This window comes from Centropristis striata, chromosome 21 (assembly GCF_030273125.1).
Source record: "Centropristis striata isolate RG_2023a ecotype Rhode Island chromosome 21, C.striata_1.0, whole genome shotgun sequence".
Lineage (NCBI taxonomy): Eukaryota > Metazoa > Chordata > Actinopteri > Perciformes > Serranidae > Centropristis > Centropristis striata.
In genome coordinates, this window is record NC_081537.1 from 28,801,386 (window position 1) to 28,826,958 (window position 25,573).

At 37.9% G+C, this 25,573-nt stretch overlaps 1 protein-coding gene and 1 pseudogene across 1 annotated transcript; both read right to left on the reverse strand.

The window, feature by feature from the left end:
• Positions 1–1,150: 1,150 nt before the first annotated feature.
• LOC131959759 (ectonucleotide pyrophosphatase/phosphodiesterase family member 7-like) lies at positions 1,151–6,855 on the reverse strand (annotated as a pseudogene).
• Positions 6,856–10,414: 3,559 nt separating this feature from the next.
• On the reverse strand, positions 10,415–20,886 carry LOC131959917 (ectonucleotide pyrophosphatase/phosphodiesterase family member 7-like). Its single transcript, XM_059325137.1, has 6 exons — positions 20,628–20,886; positions 14,528–14,673; positions 13,728–14,360; positions 12,915–13,173; positions 10,808–10,925; positions 10,415–10,547 (listed from the first exon to the last, which is right to left on the reverse strand). The coding sequence occupies exons 1-6, from the start codon at positions 20,884–20,886 to the stop codon at positions 10,487–10,489; spliced, it is 1,476 nt and encodes a 491-aa protein (XP_059181120.1). The 3' UTR covers positions 10,415–10,486.
• Positions 20,887–25,573: the final 4,687 nt, after the last annotated feature.

Below are 25,573 nucleotides of genomic sequence, written 5' to 3' on the forward strand. Positions count from 1 at the left end.
TTTTCTAGTATACTCTTCATTTCAAGAGTGGCAAGGAACTTGTCTTAAGGAGACCTTTTCTTGGTCCATGGCTTGCTTGGAATAATACTGCTATTGTTACGGGTCCCATTGGTTCAACGGCCCAATAATCTGAAGAAGTGATATCGTCTGATCCTAATCTAGTGGTATTTGTGCCTAATGCCTGACCATTTCTTGACCAGCGTTATCACACCATAAAACAGTTACTGGACTCCGGTTTGTATTTTCAGACTATTGGTCTGTTGGACCCATATCTATGTTTTGGGATGGGATGATCCCAATGGGATGTCGAAGCAGTTCCTGGAGTAATCTGGTAAAAACACGTTTTTTATCCTTTCTCTCCAGCTGCTTGGAGTACCTTCTCTTGTACGGGTCGGCAAAGCATGTTGGGTTATAGTGAGCTGTGTCTGGCCTCTGTCTCTGGTCTTGCCTTGGCGGGCTGGTAAGCATTCTGTGGACTCGCTGTATCTCTAGTGGTGACAGGATGTGGCACTTAAGTAATACATTTTTAACCTGGTCTTCAGCCTTTGTCGAAACAGGAAATAAGTGTACCAGTTTACCTTCAATGTCTCCAAAGTAGCCTTTTATTTTTCAGGTCTTTTCAATGTTGGCTAACCAGCAGTAGCATTCAAGGGGGTCATCCCTATGTTCCCCGGGTCCTATGTTCCCCTGTAGCAATACATACTAGGGAGCGTATGACCCTTTTTCTGAAAAAGGGTCCTATGTTCCCCGCAATCTTTAAGGTAGACTCTCAGCATGGCCAGCAGGCCTACCGTTGCATGGCCCACTTTAACTCAAGCAGCCCAGAACTTACATTTGCACAGCAGCTACTTTCTGGTTACTTTGCAGTTCATTTTTTGGCTTTTGTGCCATGGAATTTGGCAGTAATGGTGGAAAAAGTAACAGACCGGGGAACATAGGACCCTTTTTGGGAAAAGGGTCCTATGTTTCCCAGTCTCATACAAAGAGGGGAACATAGACACGCTCCCATTCAAGCTAGCTGATAGTGAAGAGGCAGACAGGAAACGGAAGTAAGAGAGAGGTATGAGGTGCATATTAGCCATTTATTATAGTATTGACTGCATCAAATACATAATATGGTAGGAGTTAGGAGAGAGAATTACATGTAGCCACACAAAAATATTGTATGTCTTTTGCTTTGCATTTTTTAGCATGCTGAAAAACTTGGATCCCTGTTTCCTTAAGTTGCAATAGCCCGCATAATGGTAAACCAGAAAATGAAGATCAATGTTCATACATTTGAAAAAATACTGGTGGACCATAACACTGCACATCTTGCTTGTTGTAATTGAATATACAGTACATTGGCCCTTGATGTCCTAAGAATATTGATATTCTGCAGACATGCGTGTGCTTCCTAGATAAGATTAGAAGACACTCTGATATGATTGGCTGTCTTATCATTTGTACTCACAACATAGCAGAATTTATGATAATGGCCTGTATAAAGTTAGCTTGGTTTACCTTTGAACTCACAGGAGGGCACAACTTGGTATAAAATATATTGATCTCCAACCTTTAGAAGAGGCTCTCAGAAGAGAATGAGAACTATTTTTTGTAGAGGAATTCAGTTTATTGCCACTTCACACAATATGCAATTTGTTAGTGTCCTTCTGAAACGAAACCAGCTTTAACTACAGCAACTAATGTAAAAATAGCAGCTAGCTTGAGTGTAGCAGATTGTTTAACATAAAATGATGTATCTTACAACTCATGAATCAGCGCTGTGAGTCCATCATTATAACAAATTAATAAAGAATGTCTGATTATTTACCTACACTAAGCATACTCTTGTATGATTAGAAAATGCTTAAAATTAAAACTGTTTTTACCTACTTACTCTCAGAATTTTTAGATACATTTTAAAAGCCATTATGACCTGGATCTTTTGCACACGATGTAGGATATGGTAATGATGAACACAAGCACCAGGAGCCCAATCACTGTCCCAAAGCCAATCAGCACCATCGATGCATTACTGTTCTCTGGAACGGCAGACAGACAGAAAACAAGCATACAAGCAGATGAGGCAGCACATCATCCACAAATAACAGACAGGGACACTCTGTTGTGCAGAAAAGAAAAACCTTTCACATACTGATTAGATATGACTCTACAGCTGCTAGATAATGTAATCCAGCCTGTGTGAAGTTAGGATTGAGATCGTCATATGGAGCTAATTTTCTACCAAAACCTAACAAACAAAATCTGTTTTACAAATGTACGGAAGACGATTAGGGCCAGGTAGGAGAAAATAACAATGAAGAGGAATCAAATTAATTATGCACTTGGAGAAAAAAGTTTAAATGACGAGAATAAATTTGAAATACAATATTGAGAAAAAAGTTGAAATGTCGAGAATAAAGTCAACTTCTTGAGTTTGGTAAAGTAGACTGCAAGCTACAGCCTGATTTTCCTCAATAAGTCTAATATATGTCCCTTATATATATACCCTTAAAAATTGTGGTTATTGCGCATTTTATGATATTAATTAAAATCAGGCTGTAGCTTGCAGTCTACCTAACTATTCTGACAGCAAACAATGTTCCTTATTGACACGGGAACAACTATTCAGTGAATATCTTTTCCAACTTTACCAAACACAAAATTTTTATTTTATTTTCGTCTTTTAGACTTTTTTCAGAATATATCTGTATAAGTAAATATATATATACACTTACTGTCTCCACCCTTGTTTTCCTTCATCATGTGTTTGGTTTTGTCCAGGTGTCCATCATTGACCTCTGGGTTTATCTCCAGTAGATGGCACATCAGAGGGTACACATCAACCAGGTCAAAGGGATCTACCACCATGTTTTTGTGAAAGGCGGGCCCCACCGCTCTGAAGATGGCTTTCATGTCCATGGCTTCATTATCAAAGCCATGGTCTCCTTTGACGTAGTGCAGCGGTAAGATCTGTATGGACACAGATTAAAAGTTTAATGAGAAACATTAGCATGTAATAATTTTGTGATTATGTTCACAGTGCAATTGAACCGTAGTAGGGTTCGTCTGGAAACGGAACAAGGTGGTCTCGGATTGGTTGTTTTGGTAAACACCAGAACCGTAACAAGGATTTAATTTCACAAGAGTTCCATTGAAGTGGATTAAACTTTGGGACAACGAATGACACCCCATGATCATGCAATATCTTTTAAAAGAGATGGATTGGTAGTGAACAATCAAGGTATCCACTTGAAAGGTACATCTGTCCCTAATATATATGTGAAACTGCCCCTTAAACAACCTGGAAGTGTGTGCAGGCCATAGAAGATTAAAATGAAAGGTTACAAAGTAAGGGTAAGTGCATTTTTACCCAAATCAAAGAAAAATCTGACAATTTAACCCTCTGCACACAGTAATGCTTAAATATACGAAAGGTTTCTCAGAGATCAAATACACTCCGCACTACCCACCATATGAGCTACATGTTAACACAAAACTATGCGTTCTCTCACCCCATTCACAACGTATCCAGGGTCAGCAATAAGGATGATGGGAAGTAGTCGAGGGTGGTTACTGTAGTGCAGTCTAGCTGGCATCTCCTCTTTTTTATACACATGAAGATGAGGGTGGCTTCCTTTCAGAGCCTTGTAGACCTTCTCCTGCATCCCCTCTTTAGGGAGCAGCATCCCAAGGGGACCAGCAATTGGAATTGGATATCCCTGAAGCTGAAGCCAGGGATCTTAGAGAGGAGGATCTCCTCAACTAGTCCACCCCGTAGAATTGTAGTCATCCCGTGGTCCGTAGTGATGATAATGTTGAGGCGGTCAGTAAGGCCATGGTCTTGGATCTTGTCCCGGATGTAACCCACAGTACGGTCCACTTGCTGGACCATCTCACGACGTTCTGGGGAATCTGGTCCATATTTGTGCCCAATCAAATCTGGTTCTCCAAAGTACAAGGAGACAAAGTCCAGGTCCTGTTGGTCGAACCACTCTCCAACCACCTTGTCTACGTTCAGCCTCCAATCTGTCTCGTTAGAATGATCATAGAAACCAGATTCCACTTGCCTAACCTTCACAGTCTCTCCTTTGTAGGTGGCTGCTGTGCCAGGGAAATGCAGAGAACCTGCTTTTAGACCCTGGAAGAATATAAAAATATTGATTAATTTGAAATAAAAATACTCAAATAGACTATTTGTATTTCCAAAGAGAATTGATACAGTTAACAGATTGATCTAAAGAACCTGTCTCTGTGCTGTTATCCAGATGGGTAAGCTGCCATTGTCCCAGTAAGAATCCACAAACTGAGTCTGGTAGTACTGCTTCTTCTCCTGAGTGGTAGTGTTGAACCACATGTTGTGGATTACTCCATGATTCTCGACGTAACGTCCTGAGGATAGGAAAGAAAAAACAAGCAAGAAATGGAATTAATATATGTGAAAATTTAACCTTTAAATGTTCTCCTAAATTATGATGAAATCAGCTACTGGCAATTGGCCCTGCTGGACTATGGACACGAGTTTGATCAAAGAAAAGTAACTCCGTGGGATTTCTCAAGGCTTGTTGATCAATCTAAACTTTCAATAGTGCAGCTTAGAAGTATTTATATTTGGCTAAATAGTAAATTGGATAATTAAGCCTGAATTTCAGCAATTAAAAGTTGCCCATGAATAAAATTAATGTTGAAAAAAAGATATCCCGTGCGCAGTCTGTAGTGTAAAGCTCTTTGAGTGGTCGCAAAGTGACTAGAAAAGTGCTATATAAGTGCAGGTCCATTTACCATCCCTGAGGAGGCCATGCAGTCTAATCTTAGTTCAACATATTCAGAAGTTTCTTTGGCTAAAGGCTGTTTGGGTAATTGGGTGAGCTGTGTAGATTAGGAAAAATGGTGTGGGAGCTGAAGTGAGGTCAATGGTATTGTAGGAACATGGTAGCAACGTCGCTTGTATTTTGTGGAAACCTGCAAAGACAGGAACTGTCTCCAGAGCCAGGGAAACCCCAGAATCAATGGCTAATGGGGTGTATTGTTGAGATAGAATGTAAGAGTTTTATGGTGAAGGTGTATTACACTTACTCTCTGCTGCCAATGTCTGGAGCTTGATGGAATAACCTTTCACCCACCCTTCACCTTGGGCTCGACTTAACAGCCCCCCCAGACAGCCTCTTTGACCAGAAATGGATAGTCAAATACATTCTTCAGTTCTGTGGTGAAGGAATTCAGTTTGAAGCATGTGGTAGATGGCCTTTCCCACTAACCAGTTCCCCAATCTCGTGTCAGTGAGATGGATGTATGCCACCCTTGACCGTTGTTCCGTTACAATCATGTTACTGTTTGGTTTACAGAGAGTGCTTACAGCTGCTTCCCCAAGCTTTTCAGCAGGAAGCATTCTGGAGTAGGGAGACAGTTCAAACAGAGCAATGGTGTCTACAAGCTAGGGGTACGCTAATATAGCTTTTTTTCTTGTAAAATTAAGACTTCAATGGTGGTGGTTTCACACAGACACCATTTATGTTGTTAATGTAAGAGGTGTGGTGAGGGCCCAATTATAGCACACAAGACAGCAGGAGTAGTTGATGACTTTTATTCTTGGGAGCAGCAAGAAATTAGCACCCGGTAGAAGCAGAGGCAAAATTCATGGTCAGTGACAGAAAGCTTAGGAAAATTTACTGGAAAATCGACAAAGCAAGATAGTCAGAGACAGACAGGGTTGGCAACAGGAAATCAGTCCAAAAAGAAAGGCTGGAAAGTCAGGCATGAATGCAATGAAAGATCTGGTAACGAGTGTGTGTGAAGCAGGAGTTTATATAGTGGCTATATAGTTATATAGTTTCTGATGCTTGAAATGCAATATAAATGTATGATTTATTTTTTGGGTTTGAATTAAGTTTCAATAATTTGATTTCCTATTCAACCCCCATGCTAACTATGTCCAACAAGAACTGCTGAGTGTGGTTGACATACCCCTATGTGGCAAGAGTAACAGCACTAACAATTCTGCCAACCCACATAAAGATGTGCTAACAAGTCAAGAGTTTTGGGACTTGGTCAAATGGTCCAATTCCATATCACTTTTAAAAATATATCGATATATATTTTTATATGTACTCTATGCTCTGTTCCTGGGCCCTGTAAGATTGTTTGGTAATTCACCCACTATTCTGGCCACTTCAAAAGTCTGGACAGATTGGATTTTTTTTTTTAAAACAACAAAGTTCTATAGTGATTTTTTTTTTACCTGTCAGCATTGTGAAGTGAGAAGGACTGGTAATGGTGAGGAAGGGTGGAGTAACATGGACTGCCTTCACCCCTTCTTGGGCCATCTTATCCAGGTGAGGAGTTTCAACATCTCGGTCATAGTCCCAGCGGAAGCCGTCGAAGGAGATGAGCAGCAGCTTGTTTCTGGTAGACCCAGCTTCTGACGGCAGTTCCCTTGGTGGAGCGGCAGCACAGGGACAGCAGGCAATGAGGCCAAAGACAGCAAGGCAGAGCAGCAGCATGACTGAAGATTTAAACCTTTTTTTAGTGAAAATCCACTGGTCTCCACTCAATTTTTTTTCAGCTGTGTGGGCCTTGTCTCCAGTTATATTATTGAAGCCTGGCTTCTGAACCCCTTAATGTCAAAAGAAGACCTTAATATAAGCCTTCTCTTACTGCAGTAGTATGACCGACTGTGTGATTACCCCGAAGCAAGTATAACACTGAATGGTGCAGTATTCGCACATACACACCTAATTAATCATTGTACTAAATAAGGTCTATAGGTTAGCACTTATCTAGGTTTTATGCCTTTGTCAGTGGAATGGAATGATATGATAGCGATTGTGTGTTTGTGTGTGTGTGAGTGAGTGTGAGTGAGATAGAGATTGCTTATTGAACCCTTTGAAACACCAAAAGGTAAAATTGGACATAACGTGACAAGATATTGCAGATGAACCAATAAGGCTCCTTTTATTCATTATTCATGTTAACTTGGAGCCCAATATTCCACTTATAATCGCTTTAATAGCACAAACAAAGTAAATATTTTCTATGTGAACACCTCAATCAGAATGGGCGCTGAAAAAGGAATCGCTTGCAGAGGGGTAGTTAAACCTTTTCATAAACTGATTAAAATAAATATTGTACCATATAAACCAGGGGTCAGCAACCTTTTTGATATTGGGTGCCAATTTTTTACATTTTCTTGTTAATCCGTGTGCCAAACATGTAAATGGTCACACAAACACCCACACACACCTAGACACACTTTTCTCTCTTTCGTAAGCCTACACTGTAGATAATCTTAGATTAGACCTTGTAGACCTCGATAGATGTGTGCTTTTATTTGTTTATTTAGAATAAATATCTTTCTGGAATATTTATGCTGTCTATTTAATGTTGTACACTGTGAACGATATATAAACCTCTTCTATGAAAATAATTCCAAATTCCTTCAACCATTACTAAATATAAATATGGTATTAAATTATAATTATGTTAATAATTATTAATCAGTGTTCGAAATTGATAGTTTAATAACTTTATGAGACTGATTTAGGTAAATTGGCTATATTTTTCTGTGTCTGAGTGGTGCCCCATTTCGAGGTGACGTTCGAGATTAAATCAAATAATCTCATTTATTATAATTAATAATGATTTATTATAATTATAAATAATTCAGATAGCCATCTAACCACACTTTTGAACCATGAGATCAACACAAGTGTTGCTCAGGTTCATCCTTACATATTTGATATCCTTATGGGAGGGATAGCATTTACATACAAGTTTACTTATGACACTACGTCAACAAAGCTGCATTTGACCAAGAAAGTACCGGGTAATGAGTCCATCTGGTACTTTTGAAAGTACCAAAAGGTAATGACAACATCATATCACAGTAGAAATCATTAACCCCACCAACCTTACAGCAATCGTGTTCATCAGGAATAAACTTATCGAATAGTTGTACTTTTTTTACCCGTTGTGTTTACAAATTATATGCACAGTTCCCATTTTAGTATACTGCTTTAAATGACATTCCCTCATTTTAAAAAGTTGCAACAGTAGCAAATGTCAAAAAAGGATAATTAAGTCTAGCAAAGAAATGTGAGCACTTTACAAGAATGCTGCCATCCTTATCTGAAAGGTCATTTGGCATGCAGATGAAAGGGCACTTCAACATTTTCAAAAAAACGCTCTTGCACAGTTTTTGCTAGTGTGCCATTGGTTAAGCCACTGCATGCAGACACATAGAGACAGACAGCCATTCACGCTCTCATTCACTTCCACCGGCAATTTGGAGTCACCACTTAAACTTAAGGTTTAAGTGAGAGACAACCGGAGAGAACCCACGCTGACACAGGGAGAACATGTAAACTCCACACAGAAGAACTATAAGACAGATTTGAATTTCTTGTTTCAGGCCAAACTTGATTTGTATAGCACTTTTCATACATGTTAGTGCTGTTCAAAGTGCTTCACAGATGATTGACAGACTGATAATAAGACAGAACAAGTGAAGGCCATAAAAACCATAGAAAAGGCAAAAGCAGTTAAAAAATTAGAAAACAAAGACAATATGAATTTAAAAAATGATTTAAAAAAATACAATAAAGAGTACAAATAAAAAAGAAATACAGTAAAAACTAGATTACAAATTAGATAAAAAGGACAAAAAAGAATATGCAATAAAGAGTTCACTAAAAACATCAAAATGAGGGCTAAAATGATCAAGTATAACACATTATTACACTCTTATTATTAAGCTGTAATGGAAGGTGTTATTTGTAGCCTCTGGTAAAGTTAATATAAAGAAAGTTTAAGCCATCATAAAGAAATCACACTGAATAAAAACCAACAATCACCGCCATTTCAAAAATGTTGGATCACATTCAGTCTGTGTTTTATTGTGATATTTATGGAAATATATCTTGTGATACATGTGCCATATTTTTAATTCATGAAATAATTTTGTGTTCAAATATACTCAGAAGATCCATTCTCCCATCAAACAAACAAGCAAATCATGACCTCCATTTTTGCAATTTAAACATTTTGCGATAAGCGAGTATTGCGATAACATTTTAAATGTTGCAATGATCACTTTCAATTGCATATTATGTCTCGTATCTGTTTTATCTGAGCAGTTAATGTTTTCAGTCTCACATCAGTCATTTTTATTGCAGCCAAATGGACCTTTCAAGCAGACAGGCTGTCATAAAAACCTGTCATAAAAGTTGCATGCATGTGATGAACTGAACTGTTTGTTACAGTCTCCATTATCAAACTTAACTGAATGCAAACAAGTGGACAGCTGAACAGGTATTTTAAAGAATGCAACTTGAAACATTCATTCATTCATTATTCTTAACCGCTTATCCGCACTCGGGTCGCGGGGGGCTGGAGCCGATCCCAGCTGACATTGGGCGAGAGGGTCGCCAGACTATCGCAGGGCTGACACACAGAGACAGACAATCACATTCTCATTCACACCTGCGGGCAATTTAGGGTCACCAATTAAACCTAAGTACATGTTTTTGGACTGTGGGAGGAAGCCGCAGTACCCAGGGTGGGTGAGAACCCACGCTGACACAGGGAGAACATTGAGGCGAACCGGCAACCCTCTTGCTGTGAGGCGAGAGTGCTAACCACGACACCACAGTGTAGTCCCCAACTTGAAACAATATAGCCAATATTAAGCTGAATGCTAGTTGCCCTGAGAGCTCAAAGCGCTGCAACTTAATAAAACATGCAAATACACAAAACACAAGCAAATTGAGAAAACATCCTCATCAATGTGCTGCAAAGACCACAACACAATAAGAAAAAAACAAGCAAAGACCACAACACAACAAGTGTTTCCAGAGGATGCTTAAAAGTGATGCACACATCTGGACATGCTCGTGATATTATAAAATTATTTCAAGATAATGATAATTTCACATTATAATGTTATAATGATCATAGCATGCTAACGTTAGCAGCCAATCATATCGTGATAACGTTAGCCGGCCATCGATAGCGTGCTAGCGTTAGTGGGCTAGCGAGACCAACTCGTGCCATTGAGAGAGACCAACTAAAACATGTTTCATTCATTTATTTGATTCGTTTAACTGCAATGTGATGGATACGGGTTAGCGGTTATAACGTGAAATTGTCATTATCTTGAAATAAAGTGATAATATCATGTGTCCAGACATGTGCATCACTTTTAAGTGTCCTCTGGAAACACTTCTGTTGTGTTGTGGTCTTTGCAGTGCATTTCATAAATGCTACACTTGTGTTGTCAAATTGATGAAGATGTTTTCTCAATAGCTTGTGTTTTGTGTATTTGCATGTGTTTTGTTAAGTTGCCGCGTTGTGAGCTCTCAGGGCCACCGTAGAATGCACTACTATGTTAATAATTAGTGGCTAGAACCTTTGACAGAAAAGTGCTTTGGTACTATCATTTCATATTTATAATTAATGGAAAAATGTACCATGAACTTGAGGGGAAAAAAACAAACATCAATCTGAATTTTCATAAACTGGTTTGCTTCACATCTGTCTCTTCCACATCATCATCAAGTTTGCTGTTGTAACTGAGGAAAGAGAGAAAAGACCACAGAGAGTTAGAGTGAGAGATAACAGAATAGAATCACAGAATCTTTTGTTAGGATGAAGGCACAACAAACTGAAACTAGAGTGTAATATTGATCTGTACACTTTGCTATTAATTTATTGATCATTCTTAATCCGAAATATTTATAAAATTATACTGAAATGTAGAATATATAGATAAGGGTTACTTGGCAACAAAGAAACTATAATAAAGTTTCATAATGTGTTTCTGGCAACTTACGGAATTTCTGTTCTGCTCCTTTTAAACCAAGAAAAGGAAGTGGTCACTATGAACGCTAGAACCAGAAACCCAGTCATTGCCGATAAGCCGATGACCACTTGGAATTGGGTATTCATTTCTGGAGAAAAACATTAAAAGAGTTAATCATACAGACTAAAAAACATACTGTGACACACGCAGAACAGACGCAAACAAAAAAAATAGGTTCTTTTGTTAGAAATATGAGCAGAGACTGTTGGATTCATTGATTTCTTGTAGAGTGCAAAAACATCTTCCAGACTGTGTGTAGAGACAACAAATGTATTGACTGATAAGAAATGACTTACATCTGCATGTTTCCAAGATAAGGTGATCATGATCTAATGGCTATCACACCGATTGGGCTATCTCAATCTGAGAGTTTTTGAAACAGGTCAAGTCAAAAGTTCATCAAATGACAATCATTGGTTCGTTATCAGTTGCTATGTGTAAAGTCATCCCAACAACTTTAAAACTATTTTGATAACTTTTTACAATGTGAGAATTGTAAAAATTGGTGCAGTCTATCTGTTTATACATCATAAAATCTTAAAATAAACTTATAAAATCTAGTAAGAAACCAAGATCACATGCCAGCCTCTAAGGCGTGAGTCCTATACTTGAAGCTAGGGGAGGTAGAAAACATTTGGAATCATTAGGCAAAAACTCCATAAAAATAAAGAAAATATCAGCATTTGAAAATATAGCTCTCCTCTGACCGAAGCCACTCCCTGCGGACGAGAATGCACATGCTTATTACCGTGATCTGTGGGAGTACTGGTCTTTCATTTGAATATTATGATGCCATATCTGCATGTCTATGATGATTATTGGCATGTGTTCTTTGTAGACTCTTTTTCGATTCTTTATTAGAAGACAAGAGTCTCTTTGCAAACTTGTGTACCTGTGAAGCATGTTGAGCCTGGCTGGCTATATTAACATGAACGGCTGCTGATAATCTAATTGCAAAACTATTAGACAAGGGAGACTTTATTGTTGTCCATCCATATACAGTGCAGTACAGTGCATAGAGGAAACATACTAGAAAGAAATCTAGAAATTAGAAAATCTAGAAATATCTATGCCATGAAAATAATAGGAACACTTACTGCAAAATATCTCAACATCTAAATCTATTTTCAGAGTTAGGCATGAAAGACTTTAATTGAGTTTGTTGTTTATTCGTTCCTTTTATCTCACTCCCTATCAGGTTAAACAAATGGTTAAATCATGTTTTTATGATGGACATTCTGTAGCAGGTTGTGAGCCTATATACATTTTTATTATTATTGTTGGCCTAAAAACAGGTTGGTAGCCTATATATAGCCTATAATTTCCTTAAACCCTCACGCATCACTGCTGACGCTGCACCAAACCACCTGTTCATCTCACGCTCCGTTCTACCCTCACTTGTGAACAAGACCTCGAGATACTTGAACTCCTTCACTTGAGGCAGTACCTCTCTCCCCACCCAGAGGGCAATGTAGTATCATATCACAGCATATTGTGGATTACCAACCATTGTCTCAGTTGTATAGCACTATACTATCAGGCTCTCATATTAAGCATGCACTGTATGTACACAGGTGTTACACTCAGTGTATGCCTGGGACCCTCACACTGTAGATGCCATGGAGCCCTTAATGGTCAGATCATGCTTTAAGCCCCAAGTGGTCAGCTTGCACTGTGGGTCCTGCTCATCAACTTCTTTTGGAAGTCTTGGGCCATGCCCAGCACATGGTCTGAGGCTTGGGCTGCCTTGCAGGGCTTGTCCCCAGGGCACTGGCCCCACTTGCACGGTCCATAATCTAGCCATGGTTACAGCCCACAAAAGTAGTGAGGGCTGTCCACAGAAAGATGATTAAGAACATTTCTTTATCTCTAGTATGTGTATTTACAAATAGTAAAATCACATACTGAGACATTTTCTCTCCATAGTTTAGTGCAACAAACAGCTTCAACTTTGGGGAAAAGACAGTCATGGGTAGTTCGCCTGTTGGTAACATTGCACTGCAGAACAATAAGAAGAAATAAGTGACAAACCAACAACTGATTTTCATCTGGAATGTCACAGCACAGCATTTCTTACTGTTGTTGTTGTTGTTGTTGTTTCCGTCTGTGTCTTTCTTGGGGACCAGCATGTGTTTGGTATAGTTCAAATGTCCATCGTTGATCTCTGGCTTTATCCCAAGTAGATGGCACATCAGTGGGTACAAATGAACCGTCTCAAAGGACCAGAACACCTTGTTTTTCTGGAAATCAGGCCCCACCACCCTGAAGAAGGGCTTCATGTCCATAAAATTATTGTCAAAGCCATGCTCCCCTTTGTTGAACTGAAAAGGGAAAAACTATACATAGAGAAAAACAAACAAATTAACTATCTGAAATGAACAATTAACTTGCAATGTAGAATACAAATTCCTACGGCATAGCTTTATTTAGTATAGTATATCTTAAAGGGATAATTTGGGGGTTTTGGACCTTTAAGTTGTATGAAATACTTGCCAGTAGTGTAATGGATGCAAAGCTATTGAATTCCTGAGCTCTGGTGTTTGGAGCGGACATCTGGCTGGTTCCGATCGTAGAATAGAGCCGTAGAATAGGTTCCGGCTAACTGACAGGGTCCCAAAACTTCAAGGTTTTACTCCACAAAACTACATGGACACTAAAAGATCAACCATTCCACCACAAACCTTAATGTCCGAAATCCCAAACTATCCCTTTAAGTAATTTATAGTGTCAGAGTGGACACCATGATGGTTCTGGCTGTGATAAGAGGTTTATGATGCATCTGCAAGACTTTTTTGATGACAGCATGTAGGACAGTGAGGAAAATGGTTTATGGCTTTAAGGTTTGTTATGCCTTGAATACTTTTGACTTTACATATGCACATTCTCTTACCCCATTAATTACATATCCAGGATCAGCAAAGAGGATGATGGGAAGGAGTCGAGGGTGGTTACCGTAGCGCAGTCTAACTGGCATCTCCTCCTTTTTATACACGTGAAGATGGGGATGGCCTCCTTTCAGAGCCTTGTAGACCTTCTCCAGCATCCCCTCTTTAGGGAGCAGCATCCCAGTGGGACCATAATCCACCAGATGAAACTTGATATCCCTGAAGCTAAAGCCAGGGATCTCAGAGAGGAGGATCTCGTTAACTAGTCCACCCCGAAGAACTGTAGTCATCCCGTGGTCCGCAGTGATGATAATGTTGAGGCGGTCAGTAAGGCCATGGTCTTGGATCTTGTCCCGGATGTAACCCACAGTACGGTCCACTTGCTGGACCATCTTACGACGTTCTGGGGAATCTGGTCCATATTCGTGCCCAGTTTTGTCTGGTTCTCCAAAGTACAAGGAGACAAAGTCCAGGTCCTGTTGGTCGAACCACTCTCCGACCACCTTGTCTACGTTCAGCCTCCAATCTGTCTCATTAGAATGATCGTAGAAACGAGGTTCCACTTGCCTAACCTTCACAGTCTCTCCTTTGTAGGTGGCTGCTGTGCCAGGGAAATGCAGAGAACCTGCTTTTAGACCCTGGAAGAATATAAAACACAACTACTTAGAGATAGGAGGTCCTATTTATAAAATAATGATATATTCTTGTATAGATACATAGATACAAAAAAACAGAAATATGGGTAAGCTTTGAAGCAGGTGGAAATATATATATTTTTAAAAACAAATAGAGTGGTCTAAAGAACCTGTCTCTGTGCTGTTATCCAGATGGGTAAGCTGCCATTGTCCCAGTAAGAATCCACAAACTGAGTCATATAGTATTGCTTCTTCTCCTGAGTGGTAGTGTTGAACCACATGTTGTGGATTACTCCATGATTCTCGACGTAACGCCCTGATAAGAACAGGAAATATAGATGAAAATTTTATGATAAAGATTATATGATGATACAGCATAATATTGGGTTTCATAACATGATGTAATATGTGCATATGTTCAGACCTACATTACTTTACTGACATGTAATCCACCACTTTGATCCAGACCGACGCTTCTTCGTCTCTTACACACTTTTATGTTTGGTTATCCCTTGACTTCTTACTAAGCACCACAATGAAGTTTTCAGTTCTGTGAAGTACAATTTTCCCACTACTACTATCACAGACACCAGCCTCCTGAGGTTTGTTCGACCCATTCACCACCCCTCGCACCCATCATAAATGCGTTTTTGCGCTCTAGTATGTCTGTTACTCTAATATTGAGAACAAGGTATAAACATGGTGAGATGGTTAGCATGATAGACATCCATCCATTCTCGTACACTTATCTGAGGGGCTGGGTCGTGGGGGCAGCAGGATAAGCAGGGCATTCCAGGTGCCCCTCTCCCCAGCCACAACGTCCAGCTCCTCCTGGGGGACCCCGAGGCGTTCCCAGGCCAGGCGAGTACATTAGCATACTGACCAGGGCAGGAATTGTACGAGGCCATAGCAATTTGGCCTTGTGCCCTTAAAAAACATATCTGCCCTGAGGCCACGTTGGCCTTGATGCCCTGCCCGCACTGCCCCAGTTGGTTTTGTGGTTTTCTAGTCTGCCTCTTTCCTCTCTACACAGCTTTGAAAACCTGCATCTTTTGAGAAGAAAAAGCGTCTTTTATTGACATTCATCATCAGTGGTGGGTTTGATTTGAGCAATGCATGAACTGCTCAGACTAGAAGGGCTATAATGACAGTTTGACATGAATCTATCACCGGCCAAGCAAGGAGACTTCATCAAACACACTCTAATCTGTCCCGCCACAGTCTCATGTGCTGCGCTAACGTCACATTTCAAGCTACTGAAAGTTTATCTTCACTATTCATAACATACAGTGATTTGGCGTTGTGTTGCCATTGCCTCAGCAGAGTGTCTTTCACCCGTCAGTCAGTCAAACCCCAACCCACCTCTCCGTCCTCCTCCAAGACATGCGCGCATTCACACACTTACACACATGCACTGAATATAGCTAATATATAATAGCTGCCATGCCTACCTGTCTTTATCAGTCCCTTCCCCACATCACCTCTCTGTGTCTCACCGTCTGCGTGTGCGAGTGCCGAACTAAATTCTATCAGCCTGTCTAGTCGGTCAGAGGTCCAAACACACTGTTGCATTATGCCGTTTTGTAGACGCAAGCTAACATTAGCTAACGGTTAAAGTTGTTTTAATCACACTCAACTGTGACTGCCTGTTTTAAATAACTTCCTGTTGCTAAACGCATGCAGCTTTCAAAATAAGAGTGCAGTATGTTAACAGAATCGACCAAAGAATTTTCAGGAAGACTGTCAAAATAAGATGACTTAAATAAAATATACAAGATTATTCTCCTTTAAAAATAATTCTTAAAATATGCAATGATTAAGATCGGTGAATATGATGGAATAGTGACATTAGAATCTGCAGGAGGCTGCTCCATGTCCTAGTGGAAAGCATGTTGACAGCAATTAAAAATTACACAGTATAGGATAGCAAAGATTCTATAATATGGTATCTCCCGACTGTGAAAAATGTTATGTGAGGTGTTTGCTGTCATTTAGTTCTCAAAGTGCACAAGATTGATGCATTTTACTTTGCAAGGAGATGTTTCTTTACCTGCTTGACTGTTTCAACTGAGGCTCCAATCTTCTTCAGAGATGTCATTACTAGTCCTTAAATGAAATTCATTATGGACGTGGACTTAAAATCATTGTTTTATTTTATGGCCTTGGTGCCCTGGCTTTTGGCCTTTGTGCCCTCAAAATATTAACAACACAAAAAAAGTGGCCTTGCCACTAAAATGACGAAATTCCAGGCCTGATACTGACATTAGAAATAAGCTCAGCCTCATAGAGCTGTTAGCTTAGCTTTAGACTGAATTAAATCTTAATGTTTATCCTTATGTTTCTGTAGTTGTCGTCATCTAGACTACCAATTGCTCTACAGTAGTACGGAGTAGTATTTTAAAATTGGTTTGTTTGTTTCCATACTTTGAATACAGTAAAGCTAACAAAATATAGAACTACGGAAGATGATTGGTGGCAGGTAGGAAAAAAAAAATGAGAGGAGGAATTTTTTTTCATCATGCAGTTTCTGAAAAAAGTCGGAATGACGAGAATAAAGTCTAATACGGTTTCGAGAAAAAATCAAAATGAAGAGAATACAACTTTTTGTGTTTGGTAAAGTTGGAAAGATATTCACAGATTGGTTGGTCCTGTGTCAATAAGTCAACGGCAAGTCCATCTGAACAGTTTCTGCAAGCTACAACCTGATTTTCATCGATGTCATAAAATGAACAATTAGCACAATATTTAAGGGCTGTAGTACTAAAATCCCCCTACAAATAAATGAGCAGTTCTTGGTACCACAACTGTGGTTTTAGGAAAATCTGCTTTTATGTAATTTATGTGAATTTTAACATACAATACTGTGCAAAAGTCTTAGGCAGGTGTGAAAATATGCCGAGAGGAATTGATGCTGGTCTGAAGGCAAAGGGTGCTCACACCAAATACTGATTTTATTTTGATTTTCCTTCTGTTCACTCACTTTGCATTTTTACTTTTGAAAGCATTCTTATTTTACAGCACTTTTTCACACCTGCCGAAATCTTTTGCACAGAAATTAAGACATGAAAGGTTTCATTCTGTGTGTAATGGATCTATATAATGTGTTATTTCCACTTTTTTAATTGAATTACTGACAAAAATAAACTTTTCTATGATATTCGAATTTATTGAGATGTACCTGTCCTTAACTATGAATCTTTTACTTCAACATATGGAGACTTTTGTCCAAAATTACGGTATCTGCAGTTGATTTCAGCAATCCCTCCAGCTTGGAAAACAACACTGTTTGGTTCAAATACAAACCTAGGTGTCTGCTGCCCGTCTATTAAAAACTATAAATGGTTGGGACAAAAAAAAATTAATCTTGACATGTACAATTTCTTTTTATCTTTTAAAAATACAACAATTTCCCCATATTATTTTCAAGATTAGTGGAAAAATATTTTTGATACGCTGCTTCCTTGGTTGAATATCTTTAATAATTTGTACAAATCATCCTATTCAAACCATTTATGGGCTTTTCAAATTAAAATTCTCTACAAGATTCTACCAACAAAGCAAATGTAAAAAATGTGGAGAATAACTGAGGACAATATGTGTAGATTTTGCGGAGAAGAAGAGGAAGACATCTTACATTGTTTTGGTACTGTCCACATGTGGATCTATTTTGGCGCAAAGTGACAGTTTGGCTGTCTGAGCAAGGACTTGTCTTAACATTATCACCAATCAATATAATTTTGGGTTTGCAAGAAGAACAAAATATGTTGCTAAACACCATTGTGCTTCTGGGGATTTTTTTTTATTTTCAAAAAAGATTGACCGAGTTGATCGATTATTGACCAAGTTTATAATAAAAAATAAAAGAAAGCCACAATCAGATGGTTGGCAACCATTAGCAAATATAAAAGATTGGGATAAAGATAAATATTTTTTCTTTAATTTTAATGTTTTATAGATAAGTTTCTATTGTTACCATTTATTTTCCTATTTTTCTGTTCTGGCTGTCATGGAGTTAATAGTTTGAATATGGAAATTGCCTATTTATACATTCAAGATATGTATGCCTTTTTATGTTTGTTTTTTCTTTGTGGGGGTGATTTGGGGTGCAGGTTTCTTACGCGGGTCTGTTGGGGCCTGCTCCGTGGAGAGGGGTCTGGGTAATGGGGCTGAACACGCAGCAGCCTGGACCCTTCTCCATCGGGGTGGGTGTATATATATATATATATATATATATATATATTAATCTAGTCTATGGTGTAGATGGACGTGCGTGAGTTGTTGCGGGCCTGGTTCCTCAACTTGCTCTTCCCACATGTTTTTTTTCTTCTTTTTTCCTTAGTACCCTTGTTTACTTGTATGTGTTTTGTGTAAATGTGTTTTAAAATTAAAAAAGTAAATAATAAATAAATAAATAAATAAAAGTTGACTTTATTCTCCACATTTCACATTTATTCTCAAAGTGCATAATTCATCTTTTTTCCAGCCTCTCATTATTATTTCCTCCTACCCAGAGGTGGGTAGTAACGCGCTACATTTACTTCGTTACAAATACTTGAGTAACTTTTTGGATAAATTGTAATTTTAGGAGTAGTTTTTTTGGACCATACTTTTACTTTTACTTGAGTATATATTTGAAGAAGGAACGGTACTTTTACGCCGTTCGATCTTGCCAATCAAATGCAGCTACTTGGGTCAGATGACAAGTGTTGTCATGTTGGTCATAGCCATAGCAACAGTGAACGCGCACTTTTTAACGGCTCCGGTTCCGCGCCGAACAAGTGTCCGTGGCTATTTTCACAGGAGCAGAACACGAATATTTTACGGAGAAAATGAAAGAACCCACTGAGCAACAACCACATCCCTGGCCTCACATACTAAGTATGTTTGAGTTAGATCATTTTGTCAGGGCCTGTGACATAGCCATGAATTGTGCAAAATATCAAATTGTGTTACAAGTATATTGGTTTTAATTAATATAATTCTGGATAAACCTAATTAATTTATTATAATTGTATTTAAAAGTTGATGTTTTTAATTTAGCAAAGAATGAATACACTATATTACCAAACCAATGGCTCACCTGCCTTGACTCACATATGAACTAAAGTGACATCCTATTCTTAATCCATAGGGTTTAATATGATGTCGGTCCACCCTTTGCAACTTATGGCAATATACTGTATCTTTAGTTTGAAGATTGCTGTTTTATATGTTGTTTGCTACATTTTTATACCGTTTGTGTTGCTTTCAAAAATAAATCCGGAGAAAACGCAGTACTTGTACTCTTGAGTACTTGAGTAGTCTTTTCACTGCATACTTTTTTACTCTTACTTGAGTAATTATTTTTATGAGTACTTTTACTTTTACTTGAGTAATTACAATCTTAAGTAACAGTACTTTTACTTGAGTACATTTTTTGGCTACTCTGCCCACCTCTGCTCCTACCTGGCCCTAATCCTCTTCCATATAGAACAGACTGGATTGGCTTGCATGGAATTGTTTTCACTCATTGGTTTCATTATTGGTGAGATTAGTGTTCATTTAGTGATTATTTATGTTATTTTTGAATTTGCTAAAAATCCCCTTCCCAAGCCTGTCTGGCACTGTAACATCTGTGTTATTCTGTCAATCGACAACATCTACAAAGCACTTTTCTACTCAAAGCGACCATCCAGAGTGCTTTAACCAACTGAAATCTTGGGCTATTATGTCCTTTAAAAAATCTGTTAAAAAATCTTTACCATGCCATGTTGGTATCAGTTTTTTCAGCGTTGCCTCACCTATATGTCCTGATAATTCATTTCTAACTTTGACTTACTTGATCAAAATGTTGAACCCAAAAGAAACAAAGGAAAACATAAAATCTGATCTTGAAAATTATATTTCAATACACAGAATTTTAAATGTTGCAAATATGAACACAGGTTGCAAATATTACATACGTAGAACAGGTTAAATGAGGATAATATTTAGCTCTATATTTTTATACTAAATATATTTGACATTATCTCCAGTTTTACTTGGCTGAATATAATCCAAAAAAAAAATTTGGTATGGAGTTTCAAACAAGAACTTTAGAGGGAAGCTGATGGCAAGACTCGATGTTGCCTTATTTTTATGTCTTCACATCATGAAGAAGTAATGTGCCGGTGCTTTCATGGACCATAGGTCAGAATTCATTCATTCATTCAAACACATTATATTCAGTCAAAATAAACATTAAATAAAGTTAAAAAACAAGGTTAATAGTTGTGGAGTTGATCAGAATACCTGTGAGCAGGGTAAAGTGTGTGGGGCTGGTGATGGTGAGGAAAGGTGGTGTGACATATTCTGCCTTCACTCCGTCCTGAGCCATCATATCCAGGTTAGGAGTGTAGACGTCTCGGTCATAGTCCCAGCGGAAACCATCGAAGGAGACGAGCAGAAGTTTGTTCCTGGTGGATCCAGATCTTGTAGTGTTGCCCAGTGGAGCGGCAGTGCAAAAAAAGTTGCCCATTAGGCAGAGCACAGCAAGGCTGAGCAGCAGCATTGCAGAGGATTTACACCCAGACTGAATACTGAAGCTTGAAACCGCCTACTTCCTGAAGTGTTACTCCTATGATCTGTTTACTCTCAGTGCAACAAGCTGCTTTGAGCACTGGAATCTGTATGATTGTGTTCTGTTGCCTTCACATCACATGATCCTCAGCAAATCTGACAAAGGCAGAGGCCGATTACAACATACTTTATCTATGCTCACATCCACTGAAGATGCCACATCTTATCAACTCATAAAGATAACAAATCTACATGGAAATCACCCTTTGTTCTTGTGTTGTGGGTTTATTACTCAATTTATTACACCTGGAGCTTCAGCCCAGCTGCCAGCAAAAATGTTGGCATGCTAGATTCCTGCAAAACCCAAATACAGCTGCATCTCAATACATTAGAACAGGGATGGGCAACTGGAGGCCCAGGGGCCGCATACGGCCCGCACCCTCACTTGAAGTGGCCCTCAGTACAACGACATGCATTTGAGCATGAAATCTTAAAAGTGCAGTGTGAAAATGCACAAAATTACTTCTTCAATCAATGTTGGTCTGCTGTTCTTGCACTGATAAAATAAAAATCACAGAAAGTGGTTATTTTTTATTTCAGCCCAGTTGCCACCAAAAATGTTGGCATGTTAGATTCCTGCAAACCCCAAATCCAGGTGAATCTCAATACATTAGAATATGATGGAAAAGTCCACTTCCAGTAGTTTAAGTCAAATAGCCCCAACCAAGTATTGAGTCATAAAGATGGACATACTTTTCAGAGGCCAACATTTCCATATTAAACAGACTTTTAAAAGTGGTCTTTTGTAATTTTTTTTTTTTTTTTGAGACTGAATGTTAGGTCTTCATTAAATGTAAGCCATAATCATTATAATTAGAATAAATGAAATAAATTAAGACATGAAAGGTTTCATTCTGTGTGTAATGGATCTATATAAAGTGTTATTTCCACTTTTTGAATTGAATTACTGACAAAAATAAATTTTTCTATGATATTCTAATTTATTGAGATGTACCTGTACGTGTTACGTAGCCTTTACATGATAGAATACAGCTTGAGTCACATCTTGCTTCTGTGGGAACAAAAACTTTGCTCTCACAGGCCTGTGGGAAAGGAGAAAGCTGCAGTGGAGCAAAACACATTGGCCTTCTTATAATTATCCAAATATGTGGGGAACAGTGGGAAAGTGAGAGAGACGAGGTTGCGATGGTTTGGACATGTATGTAGGAAAGACGCTAGTTATGTAAGGACAGGATGCTGAGGATTGAGCTACCAGGCAAAAGGAGAAGAAGAGGTCTGTGGATGCAGTGAGGGAGGACATGCAGGAGACAGAGGGTGTTGGAAGAAGATGATCCGCTGTGACAACTCCTAATGGGAAAATGCAGAAAGGAGAAGAAGAACTTTTCCAGTCTTTTGTTGCTACTGGCCCAACTTTTTAAAAATGTGTATCTGGCATCAAATTTAAAATAAGCATATTTACGAAATGAAGTTGATACGATTTTTTTTTTTTCAACTTTTCCAACTCTTTATTGGGGTTTTATCCTTTCGTTCACATACAAAAATAAAGAAGATACATGTTCATTTATGCTTCAAATCAACATGAAAGAACAGAATGATCGTAGAGAAATAAAAGCAATTAAAACAACAACAATAAACAAACAAAAACCTAGTCAAATCAAATTTCAAAACAATAGTAATAAGGTTTACAAATAAAAAAAATAGATTTAAATAGTAATAATACAACTTGGAGGATGTCAAGTGCTCTAAAATTTACAGTTGTTAATTTTTCATGGGATTATATTTGGTATAATAGTCCATAAATGGTTGCCATATTGTGTAAAAGGTATTTATCTTACCTCTCAAGGTGAATTTTATTTTTTCTAACTGCAAATGTTTCATTATATTATTCATTAACTTTATGGAGTCTTGGGCTATTTTGTCAATTTTTTAATCCTTTTCATCCTGCCTGTATACACCACTTAAAAAATGTTTAAGTGCCATGTTGGTATATATTTTTAAGCATAACCTATATAACCTAATAATAATAATTGATTTATTATTCTGACTTACTGGATCAACAAGGTTGAGGTTTCAAGAAAAACCAACATAAATGTGATCTTGAGATTGTGTGTGAGCCTGTCATCCAACTCTGGTTTTTATTCTAAAGTGACTGTATTTTATTTGTATCTTGTGTTTTTAGCGTAACAATTTTAGTCCTTTAGTCCAACATAAAATGTGATTTAGAATTTTTTTTTAAACTTTCAAAACACTATCATGCTCAATAAAGAATTTTAAATGTTGCAAATGTGAATAAAGGTTGCAAATATAACATATAAGAGGGTTACATCCAGTTATATCATTTTATATTAAATATATTTGACCTTGTCTCCAGTTAGCTTAGTTTTAGTGTTAGTTTTTTGTAATGGGGTATTTGTTGGGTGCCAGATTCAAAAAAGTCACAATAAATGTTTCCTTTATTTCCTTTGTCTTATCCATCTCAGCCCCAATAAGTTTACTAGGTCATAAAACCAGATAGATGAAATAGATTTCATATCGACCAAAAAGGTTTACGTATGAAAAAAATCAACAAAGACAAAAACGAAGGACATTTTCACTATAATTTTAGTTAGTTTTGTAACCACACAATACAGTTTCAGTTAATTATCGTTTTTTTTTTTTTTTTTTTTAAACTCTCGTTTTTATTTTTATTTCAGTTAACGAAAATGTTTTAACACTTCTAGTTTTCGTTATTTATAATAAACTTGGTCATCAGTAATTATTCTATCTCAACTAAGTCTTCCCTGGTTCTCGCTTTTTACCTCTCAGACGAGGACAACATTTAGCATGTTCAATTTGAAATTCATAATATGTTATATAAGTATATAATGATTTCCCTGGGAAAGAAAATAATGACAGATGTTTACTGCTTTAAATTTGTCAGTTTCCTGCTTCACTTATTTGGCAAAGATAATATGAGGATCAATACAAAGCAGGCTGTGTTTGTGTATAAGCAGCAGATGTAGGTACAAATCTTTGTGTAAGCAGGTAATCTGTATTTACATGCTGTTTCTGAATGTAAGACATTCAACAAATGCAGAGAATGCAGACAGCGATCACTGTTTACCTATAAACCCTTCTAATGCACAACATATAAACACCTTCTAATGCACAACATGGGTCAAAAATGACCCACGTTAATTTCCCATGCTATTTAATGCTTGCTGTGTGTTTGAATATCTTTTTTTTATTACAACAGATCATTATATCCATTTTTCCTGTCATATTTTGAAGAAAAATATTTTTTGTATTATTACATCAAGTTTACACACATGGGTCAAAAATGACTTAGAAGCGTAGTGATACAAAAAGTGATACACTAAATTAACAATGTGAGTATATGTGTAACTATGTTTGTCTTATTTTTAACCCATAAGAACCCATGGTGACACGTGTGGAACAAATATATACCCCATATTCAGTTTTATGCTTCACCTTAACTCATTAAATCCCTAAGTGACACATACTCAACACCCTAGGGTGGTGATCATGTGACTTTGACAAGAAGTGACATCTCCAAAATGTGTGTGTGACTGGAAACAGAAATGTGAAAAAGGAGCTAATTTTAAAAAGCTTATATTTGTTACTAGGATAAGTTTAAACCCATTTGACAATTCTAATACGTTAATAGGGTGTCCTGTATTGCATTTAACTTGTTCTGACCATATTTCTTGAACAAATTAAAGTTACAAATTTGATAGGCCTATATGTTGTGGAGATGCAAAAGAAATAGGCAAATTTGTGTCACTGTAAGCAGAAAATGTGTAGTTTTTTGCTATTTCAAAATAAGAAATATCATAAACATAAATACCATAAACGCTCAATGTAACATATATGTGACATCACAGATCTTTAGGGGAAGTATTTAAAAAAACCCATCAGAAATGTGTTATAGAACACATCCTTTAAGGATAACTGGGTCTGGGTTCTTATGGGTTAAGGTTGAACTTTTAATGAGTTGTTAGAACCACCAGATTACATTGGAAAATCATCATTTTAACATTTCAAATCAAATCAAATCAAACTTTATTTATATAGCGCTTTTCATACATAGAAATGTAACACAAAGTGCTTTACAAAAAATAAGAATAAAAACAGACAATAAAAATGACAAAACCAACCCCTCCCATCCCAACATACACATCTGTATGTACACACACACACACGCACATAGACACGCACGCACACAATCACACACTCAGAATCACACACAGCACATATTGATTGACAGTGCAGAGACATGGCAAGGCAACGAGGATCCAGATGAGGAAAAAACCTGTGGGAGCATCCACACTGAGAGGTGCCAGAGCCCACAGCCATAGAGGACACCGTCACAGAGACCACCATGACCCTGGGTAGACCGGGGCAGACTCTACACATGGTGCAGAGCCGCCCAGACCCCCGGGCCCAGGGAGTCTCCAAGACCACATCCCCACGGGGCAGACTGAACACACCCCCCAGTGTGGAGACCCCCATGAGGGAACACTGGAGCTAAAAGCTAAAAGACTAAAAGACAACAGGACAGGATAAAAACTAAAAGACTAAAAGACAACAGGACAGGATAAAAACTAAAAGACTAAAGGACATCAGGACAGGATAAAAACTAAAAGACTTAAGACAAC

What these genes read in the sequence shown, in the direction of transcription:
- LOC131959917 (XM_059325137.1), bottom strand. Translation starts at nt 20,886, where the DNA reads ATGCTGCTGCTCAGCCTTGCTGTGCTCTGCCTAATGGGCAACTTTTTT. An exon ending in ACACTTTACCCTGCTCACAG is followed by an intron (nt 14,674 to 20,627) that starts GTATTCTGATCA and finishes TGTTCTTATCAG; the next exon opens with GGCGTTACGTCGAGAATCAT. An exon ending in CAACAACAACAACAACAACA is followed by an intron (nt 10,926 to 12,914) that starts GTAAGAAATGCT and finishes GTTTTTCTCCAG; the next exon opens with AAATGAATACCCAATTCCAA.